General features: G+C 47.5%; 2 protein-coding genes across 2 annotated transcripts in view; both read right to left on the reverse strand.

Annotated features, from left to right (window-relative positions):
• The window catches only part of LOC108788080 (gastrula zinc finger protein XlCGF26.1-like), a 14,043-nt gene extending 10,595 nt beyond the window's left edge, over positions 1-3,448 (reverse strand). Inside the window, exons 1-3 of the mRNA XM_018557813.1 lie at positions 3,284-3,448; positions 2,970-3,126; positions 966-1,709 (exon numbers count right to left, since the gene is read on the reverse strand). Of these exons, the coding sequence (XP_018413315.1) occupies positions 966-1,709; positions 2,970-3,126; positions 3,284-3,448 (1,066 nt within the window). The remainder of the gene's footprint in view (positions 1-965; positions 1,710-2,969; positions 3,127-3,283) is intronic.
• LOC108788099 (zinc finger protein 62 homolog) overlaps positions 1-13,737 on the reverse strand; it is a 949,422-nt gene extending 935,685 nt beyond the window's left edge. The window contains exon 1 of the mRNA XM_018557834.1: positions 13,613-13,737. Coding sequence (XP_018413336.1) covers positions 13,613-13,708 — 96 coding nt within the window. The 5' untranslated portion in view covers positions 13,709-13,737. The remainder of the gene's footprint in view (positions 1-13,612) is intronic.
• Between the last annotated feature and the right edge of the window lie 5,080 nt (positions 13,738-18,817).

Genomic DNA, 18,817 nt, shown 5'->3' on the forward strand with positions numbered 1-18,817 from the left:
TGGAGGCGTGTTCTCTGGAGTGACCAATCACGCTTCTCTGTCTGGCAATCCGATGGGCGTGTCTGGGTTTGGCGGTTGCCAGGAGAACGGTACTTGCCTGACTGCATTGTGCCAAGTGTAAAGTTTGGTGGAGGGGGGATTATGGTGTGGGGTTGTTTTTTAGGGGTTGGGCTCCGCCCCTTAGTTCCAGTGAAGGGAACTGGTAAGGAATCAGCACACCAAGACATTTTGGACAATTTCATGCTCCCAACTTTGTGGGAGGAGTTTGGGGACGGCCCCTTCCTGTTCCAACATGACTGCGCACCAGTACACAAAAGCCGTTAGAGTTCATGTGCGTGTAAAGGCGTCCCAATACTTTTGGCAATATAGTGTATCTTCAGGCTAGAAAGTCTCTCTAGTGGGAACACGTACAGCCATACAAAGCAGGTCCACCTCTTCCCCACTCTACTAAATAAATGGTTTTATTGATGTCTATGTCCTTATCGGAGACAATTCTTGTCTGTATGACACAACAGTGAGAGGGGGAAATCTCTTAGAATGGGCAAAGAGTCACAGCTTGAAGCAAAAAAACAACGTGAAGATGTACAATAAATTATAAATCAAAAAAATGTAAATTCTATAAGTAATGAAACAATAAAAAAACAGAGATCACACCACATCGATAAAGCTAAAATATTCCATATGGGTTGGCTGATCCTTACAGACGGCCTTATCTTTATTGTATGGACATAGCAGTTCAGTCTATAAAACTCCACCATTTCAGTGGCCTCATGTGGTGTGTGTCCTCTGGTGGTGAAGCAGGGCCACTTTCTGCACAAACCGTTTGCCGCATTCCGAACAGGAAAACGGCTTCTCCCCGGTGTGAATCCTCATGTGCTTATCACGGTTCCCTTTATCGGTGAAACACTTTCCACACTCTGAACAGGAAAAGGGCTTCAAGCCGGTGTGAATTCTCTGGTGCCTACCAAGTTTGGATTTCTCAGTGAAGGACTTTCCGCACACAAAACACAAGAAGGGCTTCTCCCCCGTGTGGATTCTCTGGTGGCGAACAAGTTCCGATTTGTTTATATAGGAATTCTCACACTCGGAGCAGGAGAACACTTTACCAATGGTGTGGATTTTCTGGTGCCGAACGAGTTCTGATTTGATCGTGAAGGACTTCGCGCACTCAGAACACACGAAGGGCTTTTCCCCGGTGTGGATTCTTTGGTGTTGAATGAGTTTTGGTTTGTTTATGAAGGACTTCCCGCAATCGGAACACGAGAAGGGCTTTTCCCCGGTGTGGCTTCTCTGGTGTAGAATGAGTGCCGATTGGTATATGAAGGACTTCTCGCACTCGGAACACGAAAAGGGTTTTTCCTTGGTGTGGGTTCTTTGTGGATTTTCTGGGTCGTGGTTTTTAAGAAAGGGTTTTTCACAATCTTGATAAGGATGCAGATTATTGGGAGAAGGTTCCTCGGGAATAGAAGGATTTATCTGCCCTGCTAAGGCTTGGCTGGACATTTGGGATAATAGTACGTGATTTATCTTTGGACTCCCCAGAATTAAATCGACCTGTTGACCTGTTACCATATGATTAGGTTTGGGATGTATATTTTGAGTAACATTGTTTACTCCTGGAGAATATTGTGCCGTGTCATCATCTTCTTTATTATAATCTACAGATACAATAGAACATCCCATTGGGGTATTCCAGCCATTGAGTCCTCCTGTTAATAATAACATCATCATCATCATCATCATGTTCATTGTTCATGTTGTGCAATTAAAAGTCATGTATGTTGGTCTAGTAGCCAGCTGCCATTTGTTGTGGACATGACGTTATATTGAGGAATGGAGATGGACCTTCATATGGTGTACAGTATCTCCTCCTCATTTGTTGGGGACATGACGTTGTATTAGGGAATGGAGATGGACCTTCATATGGTGTACAGTATCTCCTCCTCATTTGTTGAGGACATGACGTTATATTGAGGAATGGAGATGGACCTTCATATGGTGTACAGTATCTCCTCCTTATTTGTTGGGGACATGACGTTATATTGAGGAATGGAGATGGACCTTCATATGGTGTACAGTATCTCCTCCTCATTTGTTGGTCACATGACGTTATATTGAGGAATGGAGATGGACCTTCATATGGTGTACAGTATCTCCTCCTCATTTGTTGGGGACATGACGTTATATTGAGGAATGGAGATGGACCTTCATATGGTGTACAGTATCTCCTCCTCATTTGTTGGTCACATGACGTTATATTGAGGAATGGAGATGGACCTTCATATGGTGTACAGTATCTCCTCCTCATTTGTTGGGGACATGACATTATATTGAGGAATGGAGATGGACCTTCATATGGTGTACAGTATCTCCTCCTCATTTGTTGGTCACATGACGTTATATTGGGGAATGGAGATGGACCTTTCATATGGTGTACAGTATCTCCTCCCCATTTTTTGGGGACATGACGTGTCCTGTGTTCCTTAATGGACAAAATTAAATAAAAACATGAAGTGCTGCATTTTGATATATACTACTGACCTGTACTGATATCTAGAGAAGATCCCTGCTTGGTAATTGTCATAACCATTTCCGCTTCCTTCATAGACAGTTGATTTCCCCTCCCATGCGTCTCTTCTTCCACTTTAACCTCAGTTTTGATATCAAACACCTCTTCCCTCTAAAATCACACAATGTGACACTACACAGAAGAATATAATCTAATACAGTTTGGAGCCAAGATTAAAGTTAGACATTCCCAGTCCCACCTACCTGATCATGGTGGGGGACAGTGAGATCTTCCCGTGTGGAATCCCGGGAATACAGAGGACGGGCACATCTCTCTGGTGGGTTCCTCTTACTGGGTCCATCTGTAGGAAACACACACACTGACTGAATACATTGTTTCTATGTGTGTATCAGATGATGGGGGATCTAGGTGGACCCTCCGTACTGCTCTCTCCTCTTACCCGGTGATGTGAGAGGCGGATCATTCTCCATCATGATGTCCTTGTAGAGATCCCGGTGTCCTTCTACACACTTCCGCTCCTTCATCACACTATACTCCTCCTCTTCTTCTCTTATCTCTTCTTTGACTTGAACATTAAAATAGCTCCAGTTCCCACTCTGAATGTAAAGTTAAAACAAAGCGGTAAAAATGTCTCTTCCATGGAGACATCCTGACACCTTATAGGAACCTGACACACACAATGATACAGTCACCACCCAGACACATCCCTTGTCTGTTCCTGGATCATGTCCCAGAACTCTCGGCACCGCTCACCTCTCCTGTTAGCAGGTCAATAATCTTCTTGGTGACTTCTAGAATCTTCTGGTCATTGTTTCTTTCTGGGATCAGTAGGGAACTAAGAGGGACCATAATGGAGTTCTGTCCACCTCCCGATGTCTTTCTCACAACTATGTCATCCTGTGGAGAGAGATCAGCCATCACTCTATACATTTCCCAATACAAGAAGTTTAAATAAGAGAAGTTGCAACTGTCTACCATTTAGGTCCCTCTTTGCTATGATCTTAAGGTCTCCTTCACGCGTGAATCGTCCGGCACGTGCTGCATGCACGGCCGTATCGAGCAGCGCCCGGGAAGGACAAGTGCTGTGATTAGTACGCAGCCCCCGTCCTTCTCTATGGGAGTACGCGGCCGTACACCGCCCTACGCTCACCCTGTGCACGTCTGTGCGGGTGCGCATACTCGTAAGCTGACAGGATGGATCCGGGCCGGGACCTGCACTTGAGGTGAGCGTAGGGCGGCGTACAGCCGCGTACTTCCATAGAGAAGGTCAGGGCCTGCGTACTAATCACACACAGCACCGGTCCTTCCCGGGAGCTGCCCGATACGGCCGTGCATGCAGCACAGATGAGGCCTTACAGCGGCATTTCACGTTCAGGGTTAATGATATTTCTTCTCTTGCACACGAGCCTTTGAGATGTTTCCAGTCACGTTGTATCGGTCACTACTCGGCTAAGACAATAGCAATCACCGGGCAGGAGACCAAACTGCAGCTTCCTACATGTGCAATGGTGGTTGTGGCATTGGGGAAAAGCTACACTACCTGAAGGCAGCATTGCCGTGTGAAGAGGGCACCAAGAAAACAATTGTCCCCTATGAGCCCTTGCAGTGACCGGCGTTGATCAAGTGCAGAAAAATGCCAGTAACCGCTAATACATTGGAAAGGTCCTCCAGAACGGTCCTGCCTATGGATGGAGCTTGGCCAAAGAAATGTTACATATAAAAAATAATAAAACCAAAAATATCCCCTTGTGGATCTGTCGATGAAATAAAACTGAAGCAAAGTTATTTTTGCCCAGCAGCTATCAATCATAAAAATGTGACAAACTATTCGGGTATTCTCCCAGAATCCTCCTCACCTCTCCGGTCAGCAGGTAGATGATCTCCAGGGTGAGCCGTAATATCCTCTCCGTCAGGTTGTTGCAGTTTGGCTCCATCCCTCGCACTCTGCTCCATTCACTTCCTGCAACAATAGTGCCCATCCCCCCCAATGAGCCATCATGGGTTAAAGGCAAGCTCTTGGAGGATTGGTTCTTCTCAGCCATTTTGTTGTAGCCCAGCAGACTTGCAGGAATACGCTGCTCAGATCTGGGGTTGTCTATTAAAACCCACCAAACTTTTCCGCCAGCTGAGAGCAGGATGGATTGGCATTGAATATGTTAATTTAGTTGCATGCCAACATGTCTTCATATATGAGCTACAATAATATGTCTGCCACCTGATGCTACAATAATATGGCTGCCACCGGGAGCTACAATAATATGGCTGCCACCTGAAGCTACAATAATATATCTGCCACCAGGAACTACAACAATATGGCTGCCACCAGGAACTACAACAATATGGCTGCCACCAGAAGCTACAATAATATGGCTGCCACTAAGAGCATAGCTCATTTATTTAACTACAGGAATGAAGAGAAAGGTGAACCTAATGTTCGAACGCTCTGCCGCCACCAATGACATCACCTTCACCATCGGCAGAGTTTTTGATCCCACAACCCAAATTATTAGACACTATATTACCAAAAGTATTGGGACACCCCGCCAAATCATTGGATTCAGGTGTTCCGTCACATTTCCTGGCTACTACATATTCCGCGGTCACCTGTTACTGGTATTATAACAAGGTGGAAGCAACTGGGAACAACAGCAACTCAGCCAGGAAGTGGTAGACCACGTAAAATGACAGAGCGTGGTCAGCGCATGCTGAAGCGCACAGTGCACAGAAGTCGCCAACTGTCTGCAGAGTCCATAGCTACAGACCTCCAAACTTCGTGCGGCCTTCAGATTGGCGCAACAACAGTGCGTAGAGAGCTTCATGGAATGGGTTTCCATGGCCGAGCAGCTGCATCCAAGCCTTACATCACCATCACCAAAGCGTCAGATTCCGTGGTGTAACGCACGCCGCCACTGGACTCTAGAGTAGGGTTGCCACCCGTCCGGTTTTGACCCGTACAGTCCGGTTTTTGTGTGTTGTGTCCGGGTGCCCAGCCAGCGGGCACCCATACACAAGACACTTAGCGCCAACACCGGCACTTTAAATTTTCTGACAGGTGCGGCTGCCGAGGTCCTTGTCAAGCGCGGTCTCGAGCAGCCGCATCGGCCTGAAACCCGGGTCTTCCTCTGAGGTGGGGGCAGCCTGTGCCTGTGCTTGCAGCTCAGAGAAAGATTCGGGTTTCAGGCCGATGTGGCTGCTCGAGATCGCACTTGACAAGGACCTCGGCAGCCACACATGTGATCGCTCCTCCTCTCTTCTAACTCTGGTGTTCTATCACATAGAGAAGAACGAGGAGACATTCCTCTCTATGTGATAGATCACCAGAGTTAGAAGAGCGGCCTGGCTATAGATCCCCGTGCAGCTGAAGGGAAGGCATGAAGAGGCGGGGACACAGAAAATAGATGAGCTGCAGCGGCAAAGAGCCGACCCAATACTGAACCCTACTAGTATCGGTGCAGATGTCGAGTATTACACGCTGCCCGGCTTCCTGATTGACCTGTGACAAGGGAGCATGGACCTGGCTTCCCGGCCAATTGGGAAGCCGGGCAGCGTGTAAAGACTCGCCACCCGTCATTACACGGCGCCTGGCTTCCCGATTGTCCAGAAAGCCGGCTCCATGCTTTCTAGTCACCCATTGATGAGGGAGCATGGAGACGGCTTACCTGCTAATCGGGAAGCTGGGTGGCGAGTCTTTACACGGGAATGGGACCTCCAGTATTGGTATTCGGTATCAGCGAGTACCGGAAAAAAAAATATCGGTACTCGATACCGAAATACCGCTATGAGTGCATCCCTAGTATTAGTATCTATTCCCAGGTACATTACTCACCAGGAGCTTATCCAGGAACTGGGAATGCTTTCTACAGGCATTCTAGCAACGACCTCCATCAGCAGGAACATGCTATATGTAATGTGCCAGGCCGGTGATTCATCGCTTCTCGGCCTTTTGGCTAAGATCAAGTGTACTATCTGTTCTTATCAGTTGCCGGTGAAGAACGACACTGTCCTTCTAAGGAGAGAGGAGGATGGTGGCTTAGTATTCACTGGCGTAATTGGTGGGTGCCGGAGGAGGTTCAGTCCCTGCTGGATGCGTCAGGCCCTAATGTGTCGGGTAGACCCCAGTGGCGGATGGACCTCCGAAAGTGCTACCTTCTGATGGGAGTGGATGCTTGCTTGGTCTGGCTGGAGGGTTGGCAGAGCCCGTGGTGCTGTGCCCCCTGGGGGTGGCGTCCCAGAGAATCACATTGGGTGTGGGACCCCAACACTGATTCACTGTCACATGGACACGGCACCTTAGCAGTTTCTGCACAGCGCCTCCGGTGACAGGCCTTATGGCTAGTCCGGGGCAATATTTTTGCACTCCGGCCCCTAAGGCCTGTCAGCGTGGTGCACTGGCACTTTATTTATTGCACTCTATGCACAATTGGCACATTTTTGATTGAAAATTTTTACCCACAGATGCTGAGGGTGCGGGTACCTTCTGGGCCCATTCCTGATGTGGGGAGGAGATTCTGTGCCCTCATATAGGGTTCTCTGTCTACTCCCACTTGTAGGGGGTTTCTCTTCGGGAGATCCCCCAACCTAGTATTTGTGGGACCTGTTTCGGCCCAGAGGATTGGGGTCCGCCGGCCTTCGGGTTGGTGGAACAAAGTATTCCTAGCCCCTGTCAGGAGCCATGCGCCCCGGGGGGTTGGGAAATTGTGGCCCTTTCTTTTCAAAGAAGGACCAAGTGTTTCATTGTGATTATGTACCTCGCCTTACATATCATGGCATGCGAAGAACGAGCATTTGTCATCAGTGGTAACAGTACCTTTGAAACAAAACAAAAACCCCACGCCACGGTTTACCAATAAGAACTTTATTGCTGTCACGCAATGCATATAAGAAGAAAAAGGGACAGCCCGAACCCCCGTTATTGTTCCCTGAGAACGTCAGTAATGAAAGTGGAAATCCAGCCAAAAAAATAACCGTTGGGACAGAACGTAGAAGGTGAGAACCTCCATCAGGTTATTGTCATCTGTACCCCTGATGAGGAATTTCTCTTCTTGTCCCAGTGACAACTATCTTGGGGACAGGAAGCCCCTCCAGTGGGGACACTTACAGCCCACCAAAAAAACAAAAAATTCCGTTAAACCTTTCCCCCACTCTACTAAATAAATGTTTCTTTTTTGTTGCCTCTGTCCTTTGTTGGAGAGATTTCCTCTCGATTCTTGCCTGCACGGCACAACAGGAAGAGGGGGGACGATCCCCCGAAGTGGACAGAGAGGGAACAGTTGAGTTTTAAGAAAAACTACAACACGAATATGCACAATAAAGTATAAATTGAAACACGGACTTTCCGTAAGTAATGAAATCAGAGATGACTCTAGGGACGTAGCCCTTCAACCTATGAAACTGCACCGTTGGTTTATTTCAGAGGCCTTCGCAGGTGTGTTTCCTCTGGTGGAGGACCAGTGTCACTTTCTGCGCAAAGCATTTGCCGCATTCCGGACAGGCAAACGGCTTCTCCCCGGTGTGGATTCTCATGTGCTTGTCACGGTTCCCTTTGCTGGGGAAGCGCTTCGCACAATCGGGACAGGAATATGGCTTCTCGCCGGTGTGGACTATCTGGTGCCTATTGAGTTGCGATTTGTCGATGAAGGACTTTCCGCACACCCCACACGAGAAGGGCTTCTCCCCGGAGTGGATCCTCAGGTGCTGAATGAGTCTCGATTTGTTTATGAAGGACTTATCACACTCGGAACAGGAAAAGGGTTTCTCGGCGGTGGGGATTCTCTGGTGGACAATCAGCTCGTGTGTTCTTACGAACGGCTTTTCACGATCCTGAAAACAAAGGCAAATTATTAGGAGAATGTTTCTCAAGATTAGAAAGATCTGCAATGTGAAGGCTTGGTCGGACATTTGGGATAATAACAAGCAACTTATCTTTGGGTTCCTCAAAATTAAACCCATCTGTTGGTCTTACCATATGGATAGGCTTGTCATGTATATTTTGAATGCTTACTCTAGGAGAATATTGTGCCATGCCATCATCTTCTTTATTATAATCTGCAGATAACATAAGACGTTCCTCTGAGCTATTCCAGCCATCGTTTCCTCCTGTTGGAATATTTGTTTATATATTAATAAAAAATATATTAAACAATAATAATAAAAAGCATTGTCATTGTTCATATATCGCAGTTAGGTAAAGTGAAAACAACATGGTTGGTCACATGACGTTATATTGAGGAATGGAGATGGACCTTCATATGGTGTACAGTTATATTGGGGAATGGAGATGGACCTTCATATGGTGTACAGTATCTCCTCCTCACTTGTTGGGGCCATGACGTTATATTGAGGAATGGATGGACCTTCCATATGGTGTACAGTATCTCCTCCTCATTTGTTGGGGCCATGACGTTATATTGAGGAATGGAGATGGGCCTTCATATGGTGTACAGTATCTCCTCCTCATTTGTTGGTCACATGACGTTATATTGGGGAATGGAGATGGACCTTCATATGGTGTACAGTATCTCCTCCTCATTTGTTGGTCACATGACGTTATATTGAGGAATGGATGGACCTTCCATATGGTGTACAGTATCTCCTCCTCATTTGTTGGGGCCATGACGTTATATTGAGGAATGGAGATGGACCTTCATATGGTGTACAGTATCTCCTCCTCATTTGTTGGAGCTAGCTAGCTAATTTAATTATTTCACAGCACACTGCATCTTGACTAAAAATGTGTGTAAATTTTGGCAAATTTGTCATCATTTTCTGTCAATGACTAAACTTGATAAAAATAAATTAAAAAGGTGGAAATAAAATTGACGTAAAATAAAACTGGAAAGTGCTTTGTATAGATTACACTCACCTGAGCTGACGTCTAGAGAAGAGTCCTCCTTGCTCATGGACATCCTAACCCCGTCATCTTTCGCAGACTGTTGGTCATCCGTACCATACGGCTCTTCTTCCTCTATAACCACAATTTTTATACCCATCACTTCTTCCCCCTAAAATCAGAAAATGATTGTGAGTAATATTATTCGGAGACGACTACTAGAGGAAGAGAGAACCAAGTCTGAGTGTGACTTCCTCAGTCCGGTCTACCTGATCGTGGTGATGGATGGTGTGACCTTCGTTTGTTAGATCCCGGGAATACAGAGGACGGGGACATCCCTCTGGTGCGTTTCTGTTATTATCTTTATCTGGAAAACACAAACACACACACACTGACTGAATACATTGTTTCTATGAACCCCAACATTGTTCCCTGAGAACTTCAGGATTTAAAGTGGAAATCCAGCCCACAACTTTTTGTTTTTTTTCTATTTTTGACAGACGGGGGAAAGTTGGCGGCTCTATTGGGTTACTTTCCTTCTTGTCTTATGATGGGAACAGGAAGACTCTCCAATGGGAACATGTACAGCTTTAAAAAGCAGATCAAACTCTTCCCCACTACTAAAAAAAATTGTTTTATTGATCCCTATGTCCTTACCGGAGAGATTTCCTCTCAATTCTTGTCTATAGGGATGCACCGAGTACCAATATTTGTATTTTCAGTACTCGCCAATACCGAAAGTCCCATTAAAGGAGAACTATGAGGAGAGTGAAAATCACTCATCCACATAGTTGGAGCCGACCTGTGACAATGAGACTGTCACACGTCGGCTCAGTAGATCGGGAAGTGAGCGAACACATACCGGCGCTCGCTCACTTCTCGATCCTGTCCCTGGCTGTCACTCACGGCTCCCTGCAGGGATTCCCCCCCTCTCCGATCCTACAGCGCTGACTGGCAGAACGGACAGGGGAGGGTACAGTTGGCTCCGCCTCTAGATAGGCAGAGCCAGCTGTCAATCATGCAGCTGGGTGGATCTTGACAGTAATGTCGGGATCCGTCCGGCTGCGGCGGTCTCAGTATACCGCGAGTTGTAGCTCCTTATATACTGAGCTTTGGGTCACGGGAGGACGTTAGTCTATGTCCTCCCGTGACCCTGAGGAGAACTATAGGGGAAAACACTGACCCCATCGTTCTCCTTTAAGGAAGCCAGGAGGCTTCCCGATTGGGCGGGAAGCCGGCTCCATGCTCACTCGTCGCAAGTGATTAGTATAAGCTGCCCAATCAGGAAGCCGGGCAACGTATCATTACACGGGGCCTGGCTTCCTGATTGCCCGGGAAGCTGGCTCCCTGCTCCCTCGCCATCAGATGACGAGGGAGTATGAAGCCGGCTTTCTAGCCAATTAGGAAACTGGGCAGCGTGTAATGACTCGCTGACCGGCTTCCTGATAGCGGAAGTATCGGCCTAGGCATCAGCACCGATGTACTCGCCCAAATACTCGGCAACGATACCGATACTAGTATCGGTGCATCGCCACCTGGCTTCCTGATTAGCCGGGAAGTATGTAAAGACTCGCCCCTCAGCTTCCCGATCAGCAGGGAAGCCGTCCCCATGCTTCTCGTCACCAGGTGACGAGAAAACATGGAGCCGGCTTTCTGGCCAATCAGGAAGCCGGGCGCTGTGTAATACCGCGGCACCTGGTTTTCCCGATTGGCCGGGAAGCCGCCTCCATGCTCCCTCGTGTAATGACTCGCTGCCCGGCTTCCTGATACCGGAAGTATTGGGCTAGGCATCGGAGCATCGCCCAAATACTCGGCATCGGCACCGATACTAGTAATGGTATCGGTGCATCCCTAAATATTACAGCCACACACACAGGACAAACATTCACAGATATGCGCAGGGTGAAGGGCGCTACAAACTCTTTATCAATCAACCCCTACGTATCCCTTTCTGCACCAAACATTGGCCCCATTCTGGACAGCAAGATGGTTCCTCACCGGTGTGAACTCTCATATGCTTGTCACGGTTCCCTTTACTGGGGAAGCGCTTCCCGCACTCGGGACAGGAATACGGCCTCTCGCCCGTGTGGATTTTCTGGTGCCTATTGAGTTGGGACTTATCGATGAAAGACTTTCCGCAAATGAAACACGGGCATGGCTTTATCCCGGTGTGGATCCTCAGGTGCTGAACGAGCCTTGACTTGTTGATGAAGGACTTCTCGCACACAGAACACGTGAAGGGTTTCTCCAGGGTGGGGACTCTCTGCTGGGCCATCAGCTCGTGTTTCTTTATAAATGATTTTTCACAAGTCTGGAAAAAAAATAAAAAAGCAAATTTATGAGGAGAGTCCTCAGAATTAGAAGGATCTGGCAAGTTCTCTGCACCGTGAAAGCTTGGCTGGATATTTGGGGTATTAGTGTGTGGATTCGGTCTTTGGGCTCCTCAGATTTAAGCTGATCTGGTGATCTTACCATGCGATTAAATGTGTTATGTAACGTGTGAGTGGCAATGCTTACTCCGGGAGAATACTGTGCCATGCCGTTATCTTCTGTATTATAATCTGCAGATAAAAGGAGACGTCCCTCTGGGGTTATCCAGCCATTGCGTCCTCCTGTTGGAAATATTTTTTTATATTTTATATTATTAATAAAATAAATATTATTTTATTATTAATATATACTATATAATAATAATAGCAGCATTTTAATTGCTCATATTACGCAGTTAGGAGTCATGTATGTTGGTCTACTAGACAACTGTTCCCCAGATCACTGGAGAGGAATTAGGTACAACAGCAGTACATCAGATAAGGTGGACAACGCAACCAAAGCAACTATAGCACACTGGAAGGAGGTGTACATACACTAATTACATTAATATAGTGAAGAACAGAAATGGACCTTCCTTCACCTCATTTGTTGGGATCACGATGGACCTTTCATATGGTGTACAGTATCTCCTCCTCATTTGTTGGGGACATGACGTTATATTGAGGAATGGAGATGGACCTTCATATGGTGTACAGTATCTCCTCCTCATTTGTTGGGGACATGACGTTATATTGAGGAATGGAGATGGACCTTCATATGGTGTACAGTATCTCCTCCTCATTTGTTGGGGACATGACGTTATATTGAGGAATGGAGATGGACCTTCATATGGTGTACAGTATCTCCTCCTCATTTGTTGGTCACATGACGTTATATTGAGGAATGGAGATGGACCTTCATATGGTGTACAGTATCTCCTCCTCATTTGTTGGGGACATGACGTTATATTGAGGAACGGAGATGGACCTTTCGTATCGGGTATAATACCTCCAAGGCACGGGATGTAGTATAAGTACACTGGATATTTGTCCAACATCTCATAACAGGCCAACTTTATTCTTTCAATGGACAGCGCATCCTGCCTGAAACAGTCGTGTGAAGGTTTGCTGATTTTTCATCATCTTTGGTCAATCTGCATAACCAAACTTCAAACTGAAAATGAAAAAGGGGAGGTTCTCCATTCTTTGTATATAATGCTTACCTGTGCCGACATCCAGAGAAGATTTCTCCTTGGTAATAGCCCCCATAATATCATCATATTTTATAGGCTGCTGATCATCCCTCACATACGAGTCTTCTTCCTTTTTCACCACAACGTTCATACCCATAACTTCCCCCTAAAATGAGACATTTTGATGAGCACTATTATGATAAGACCACACAGAAGAATATCATCTAATACAGTTGAGACAAATTTGGAGTTTGACATCGTCAATCCTATCTACCTGATCATGGTGAGGGATCTCATGATGTTCCTGTGTGGAATCCCGGGAATACAGAGGACGGGGACATCTCTCTGGTGGGTTCCTCTTACTGGATCCATCTGTAGGAAACACACACACTGACTGAATACATTGTTTCTATGTGAGTATCAGATGATGGGGGATCTAGGTGGACCCTCCGTACTGCTCTCTCCTCTTACCCGGTGATGTGAGGGGCGACTCATTTTCCATCACAACGTCCTTGTAGAGATCCCGGTGTCCTTCTACACACTCCTGCTCCTTCTCTTCTCCTTCTTTTCTTTCTTCTTTGATACGAACTTTAAAATTGGTCAACTTTCCGCTCTGAACGAAAAACAAATAAGTTAACAAGGTCTCTGCTTTTCCATGGAGACATCTTGACATTCCATAGAACCTGACGCACGCAATGATAGTCACCATCCAGATGCATTCCCTTGTCTGTTACTCCCATAAATTCCTCACCTCTCCTGTCAGGAGGTCAGTGATCTTCTTGGTGATTTCTAAAATCTTCTCTTCGTTGTTTCTTCCTGGATCCAGTAAGGAACGTAGAGGAACCATAATGGCGTCCTGTCCATCTCCTGCTGGCTTATTCACCACTATGTTTTCCTGTGAGGAGAGATCAGCCATCACTGTATACAATTCCTACTACGGACAATGATATTATTATTATTATACAGTCATTATATGGCGCCAACAGTTTGCGCAGCGCTTTACAATATAAGGAAGACATTACAGTCACAATACAATTCAAGACAAGATGGTAAGGAGGGCCCTGCCCCTGAGGTCTTACAACCTAAAAGGGGAGGGGCCAGTGATACATGAGGAGGGAGCTTTGTGGGGATTAATTGTTTGAGAACATGATGGTTCAGCAGTTAGGTTGAGGTGGGATCGGCTTCCCTGAAGAGATGAGTCTTAAGGGATCGCCTAAAGGCAGTCATTGTGGGAGATAGAAGGATAGGTTGGGGTAGAGAGTTCCATAGGATGGGAGACACTCTAGTGAAGTCCTGGAGGCGAGCATGGGAGGAGTTGACTAGGGAGCTGGAAAGCAGGAGGTCTTGTGAGGAGCGGAGGGGACGGTTAGGGTAATACTTTGAGATGAGGTTGGAGATATAGCCGGGGCCAGAGTTGTGGATGGCTTTGTACGCGGTTGTTAATACTTTGAATTTTATCCTTTCGGCTATTGGAAGCCAGTGTAGGGATTGACAGAGGGGGTGGGGGATGGAAGCCAGTGGAGGGATTGGCAGAAGGGGGTTGCAGACACTGAGCGGTTGGTTAGGTGGATGAGTCTAGCAGCTGTGCTCATGATAGACTGAAGGGGGGATATCCTGTGTAGAGGTCGGCCAATGAGGAGGGAGTTGCAATAGTCCAGACGAGAGATGATATTTCTTCTCATCTTTGCAAACAAGGTTTTGAGTTGTTTGTAGTCATACTGTATGGGTTGCTACTCTGCCAAAGCAATAGCACTCGCAGTGCAGGACATCCAACCTCATCTTCTTGTACTGATCTTCTAGGGGCCAAGTTTGGCGTTTCCTCCTTATGATGCGGTGGTGCGAGGTCATATGGAAGGGACTTTTCTAAAGATAGTGAAAGTGAGTGTCTGATATACCAACCCTTCACCTGGAACATAGCGTACAGAACATACACACGTCAGGCAGCGGGTCACCAAGTGTCTACACCTCTGAGCACGACCTAACTGTCCTGAACGCTCCCAAACCACTCTTTACAGTGGACGTTTACCAATGAAGCGATAACTCCCCGCAGGGAGCCGCTGATTGCCCGGTCCTCATCTTGTCAGTCTAGGGGTTAATTTTCAGCCGCACACATTAGCACTAACCGCCCATAAATTGATGTCCACTTCAGGATTATGATGCTACTTGAACAGTTTATTGAACATACTCTGTGGGAGAGAGGGTATAGGGTCTAGGTGCACAGGCCTCCTTAGCTCCAGACTCAAGAAGACATGGCGATCTACCAGTGATCGCTAAGCGATCGACTGGTAGATCGCGATCGACCTTGTGGCCACCCCTGCTTTAGGGTGTACAGCTCCACCTTTATGAAAGAACACCGACCCCACTCCAAAGTCCATGAAATCCCGGGCACTTCACTGATCCTGGTTCTTCCATCTTTCAGGCATTCTCCTGCCAATAGGCCTCCCAGGAAGCTTCTCCTACAGCCATTTAGCCAATTACACCCCCGGGCTTCTGCCTAACCTGGGGGGCAGGCCGAACAGGACCCAACCTTAGTCCATGGCTAGTCCAGGCAAGAGAGAGAGAGCACATGGCAGCTCCCACCCATATATGTACACTTTGTCAGCAGACACCACTGGCTGCTGTATTGGCTGTCCCCCAATATGACAGAGTCTCACTCCGTCCAGGGGGGTACAGACAAGGTTAGACACCTGGGAATTAACCATGTGCTGGCTGCTACAAATCCAGCCAGGCTGTCTACAGCCCTGGCTATCACTAAATGCATGGTAGTCACATCACAAAAGGTGATGGGCCTGTGACGGACCCCCGTACTCAGGATGAGTATGTCCGCCGCTGTCTTCTTCCTTGCTGAGGAGATCTTGCAACCTGAAGATCCTTAGCTCCCAGTTTCCCCAGTCACTAGCCAAGGCTTGAGTGTAGGTGAAACAAACTCTGATTTATTGAGAAACTGCACAAACATTTATACAGCAAGTGATCAGATCAGAATATAATCCCATCACATCCCCCTCCCCAGAAATCCTGTCTTCACAACACCACAGGTGTCCACCTGCTAAATAGCTCCAGACAGCCATAGCAGGAGACTGGCCAGAATGTCATTGTTCTGAGCTCCCTCAGAGAACAATGGGAGATAACGAGGGATGGTGCTGATGGTCTTTTCATAACCAGGTCACACAGTATAACGCACTCAAACATAACCCAACACCAATACACATTTAACTCATGAACTCATCACCATGTCGTCACATAGCTCCCCCAAGTTAAAGGATGGCAGACCCAGTGAGACCCTCTACGGGTCCACTTGGGGATGTCCATGCTGTTAGTCACCCTTCCAGTTCTGATTGGCGGGATAGTCCATCAGCATTGGCATTGTGTCTCCAGAGCTGAATTGTGAAGTTGGAGGGCTGTAGGGCCAGGCTCCACCACAATAGCTGTCCATTGGTCCCGGACACCCAGTTCAACCAAACAAGGGGGGTCTCCTTAATCCTAGGTCCATAGTCACTGGGAAGGAGGCTGGCCGCCAGCCCCCTCCAGGAGCCCAGGTCACGGTGGGTTCCATGACATTTCTTCCCCACCAAAGGTAGTCTAATTAGGTCCCAGTCCCCCAAATGGTCTTGACCTGCATTTGTCAGGCTGCATAAGTCCACATATTCCATCCGAAGGACATCCTGCCACTGCTGCTGGGGAGGAAGGACAATCACCTCCTCTTCCTGTATCCCAATTTGTTGCTGGGGAGGGAGGACGACAAACCTCCTCTCCCGGATTGCTGATCTGCCACTGGGGAGAGAGGTTGACTACCTCTTCTCCCTGGCACTCTGTTGCCAGCTCTTCAGCTGGGATTAGTAGTTCCTCTGCATCAGCCTGCTGTAGGGGAGAGGGGCTGCCTGCCCTGGCTCCCTGAAGCTTCAGGAGGTGTTGCCGGTGGTGGGCAGAGGTCAACAGCGCTCTGCTCTGATGCCAGATCTTCTGCTGGGTCTAGTAGTTCTACTACATCGGCCTGCTGTTGGGGAGAGGGGCTGCCTGCCCCAGCTCCCTGGAACTCACTCTGCTGTTGGGGAGAGAGGTCAGCTACCTCTTCTCCTTGCAACTCTCTCAGCCGCTGGGGAGAGAAACTGTCTGCCTCCTCTTCCTTGAACCCTGTTGCCAGCCCTTCAGCTGGGAAGTAAAATTCAATTTTGGTGGCCTTGCACAGAGACTCAAGGCCCACTGATTGTTGTAGGCAGAGGCCCATGGTGCTCTGTCCTGATAGGTGATCAGATCAGAATATAGTCCCATCACATCCCCCCTCCTCAGAAATCCTGTCTTCACAACACCACAGGTGTCCACCTGCTAAATAGCTCCAGACAGCCATAGCAGGAGACTGGCCAGAATGTCATTGTTCTGAGCTCCCTCAGAGAACAATGGGAGATAACGAGGGATGGTGCTGATAGTCTTTCCATAACCAGGTCACTCAGTATAACGCACTCAAACATAACTCAACACCAATACACATTTAACTTATAAATTAATCACCGTGTCGTCACAGGGCCCTACACCAATATAAAAGTGCATCATATAGCTTACATTTCAGAAAGATGCATCTACCCTCGCCATCTAGAAACGTAAGCGGTGCCAACTGCCACCCCTAGGGGTGTACAAGGGAGATTCTTACTAGAAAACCATGTCTTGTAGTATCAGGAGGATAAGATGGGGATCTTAGAACTGGTTTCCTGTAAAAACAGGACCTGATCTGTGCATAGTAGGAGCCCCGAGATCTTTTTTTTTCCCCAGGTCGCTGAGCCCCGGTACTTTAAAAAGGAACTCACAATGTACATACACCTCACTTTATTAGGTACACCTGTTCAGTTGCTTGGTAACACAAATTGCTAATCAGCCAATCAAATGGCAGCAACTCAATGCATTCCGGCATTTAGGACGTGGCGAAGACGACTCGCTGAAGTTCAAACTGAGAATGGGGAAGAAAGGGGATCGAAGTGACTTTAAACGTGGCGCGGTTGTTGGTGCCAGGCGGGCTGGTCCGAGTAGTTCTGGGATTTTCACGCACAACCATCTCTCTGGCACGAAAAAGAGAAAATATCCAGCGAGCGGCAGTTGTGTGCATGAAAATGCCTTGTTGAGGTCAGAGGAGAATGGCCAGAGTGGTTTGAGATGATAGAAAGGCAAGAGGAACTCAATCTGAGGTATGCAGAATACCATCTCTGAACGCACAACACGTCCAACCTTGAAGCAGATGGGCTACAGCAGCAGAAGACCACACCGGGCGCCAACAACATGAAAGCATGGATCCATCCTGCCTTGGTTCAATGGTTCAGGCTGGTGGTGGTGGTGTAAGGTTGTGATACTTTTGGCCCATGATGCTATCATGTCAATATGGACCAAAATCTGTGAGGAATGTCTCCAACACCTTGTTGAATCTATGCCACAAAGAATGAAGGCAGTTCTGAAGGCAAAAGGGGGTCCAACTTAGTACTAGCAATTGGCCCGGTGAGTGTATATGCGCCATGATGTTGAGGAACAAGGGACACAATTGGGGGCTACCACCACATCTGGCATCCGGAAGCAGAGAATGTATAAAAAGACGGTTGAATGAGGATAGAAAGTCTAGTGGGCCTGGGGTTTTAGGCCCATGCAAAACTCTACACATGCCCAAGCGGAACTCTGAGGGCTCCTATCCGCAGATAGAGCAGCCTTGTGTCCCGGGGACACAACGACGGAAAGGTCAAATGGAGGATTGAGATATATATATATGAGGTTTACCCAGAACCAGGAGGTCCACAACAAGAAAACAAGGATCACCAGTGGTCTGTAAGTCATAAGAAACAAACGCCCAACATCATGTGAAGAAGTAAATAGATTGCACTTTGGGTTGGTAGGACTCTCCCCTCTCCCGAGATACTTTATATGATCATTTATGTCTATAGGTACTTCGCAACACTGTGAGCTTGCAACCCCCCCCCCCCCC

The sequence above is a fragment of the Nanorana parkeri genome, unplaced genomic scaffold, assembly GCF_000935625.1.
Source record: "Nanorana parkeri isolate BGI_ZX_2015 unplaced genomic scaffold, ASM93562v1 scaffold305, whole genome shotgun sequence".
Taxonomy (NCBI): Eukaryota; Metazoa; Chordata; class Amphibia; order Anura; family Dicroglossidae; genus Nanorana; species Nanorana parkeri.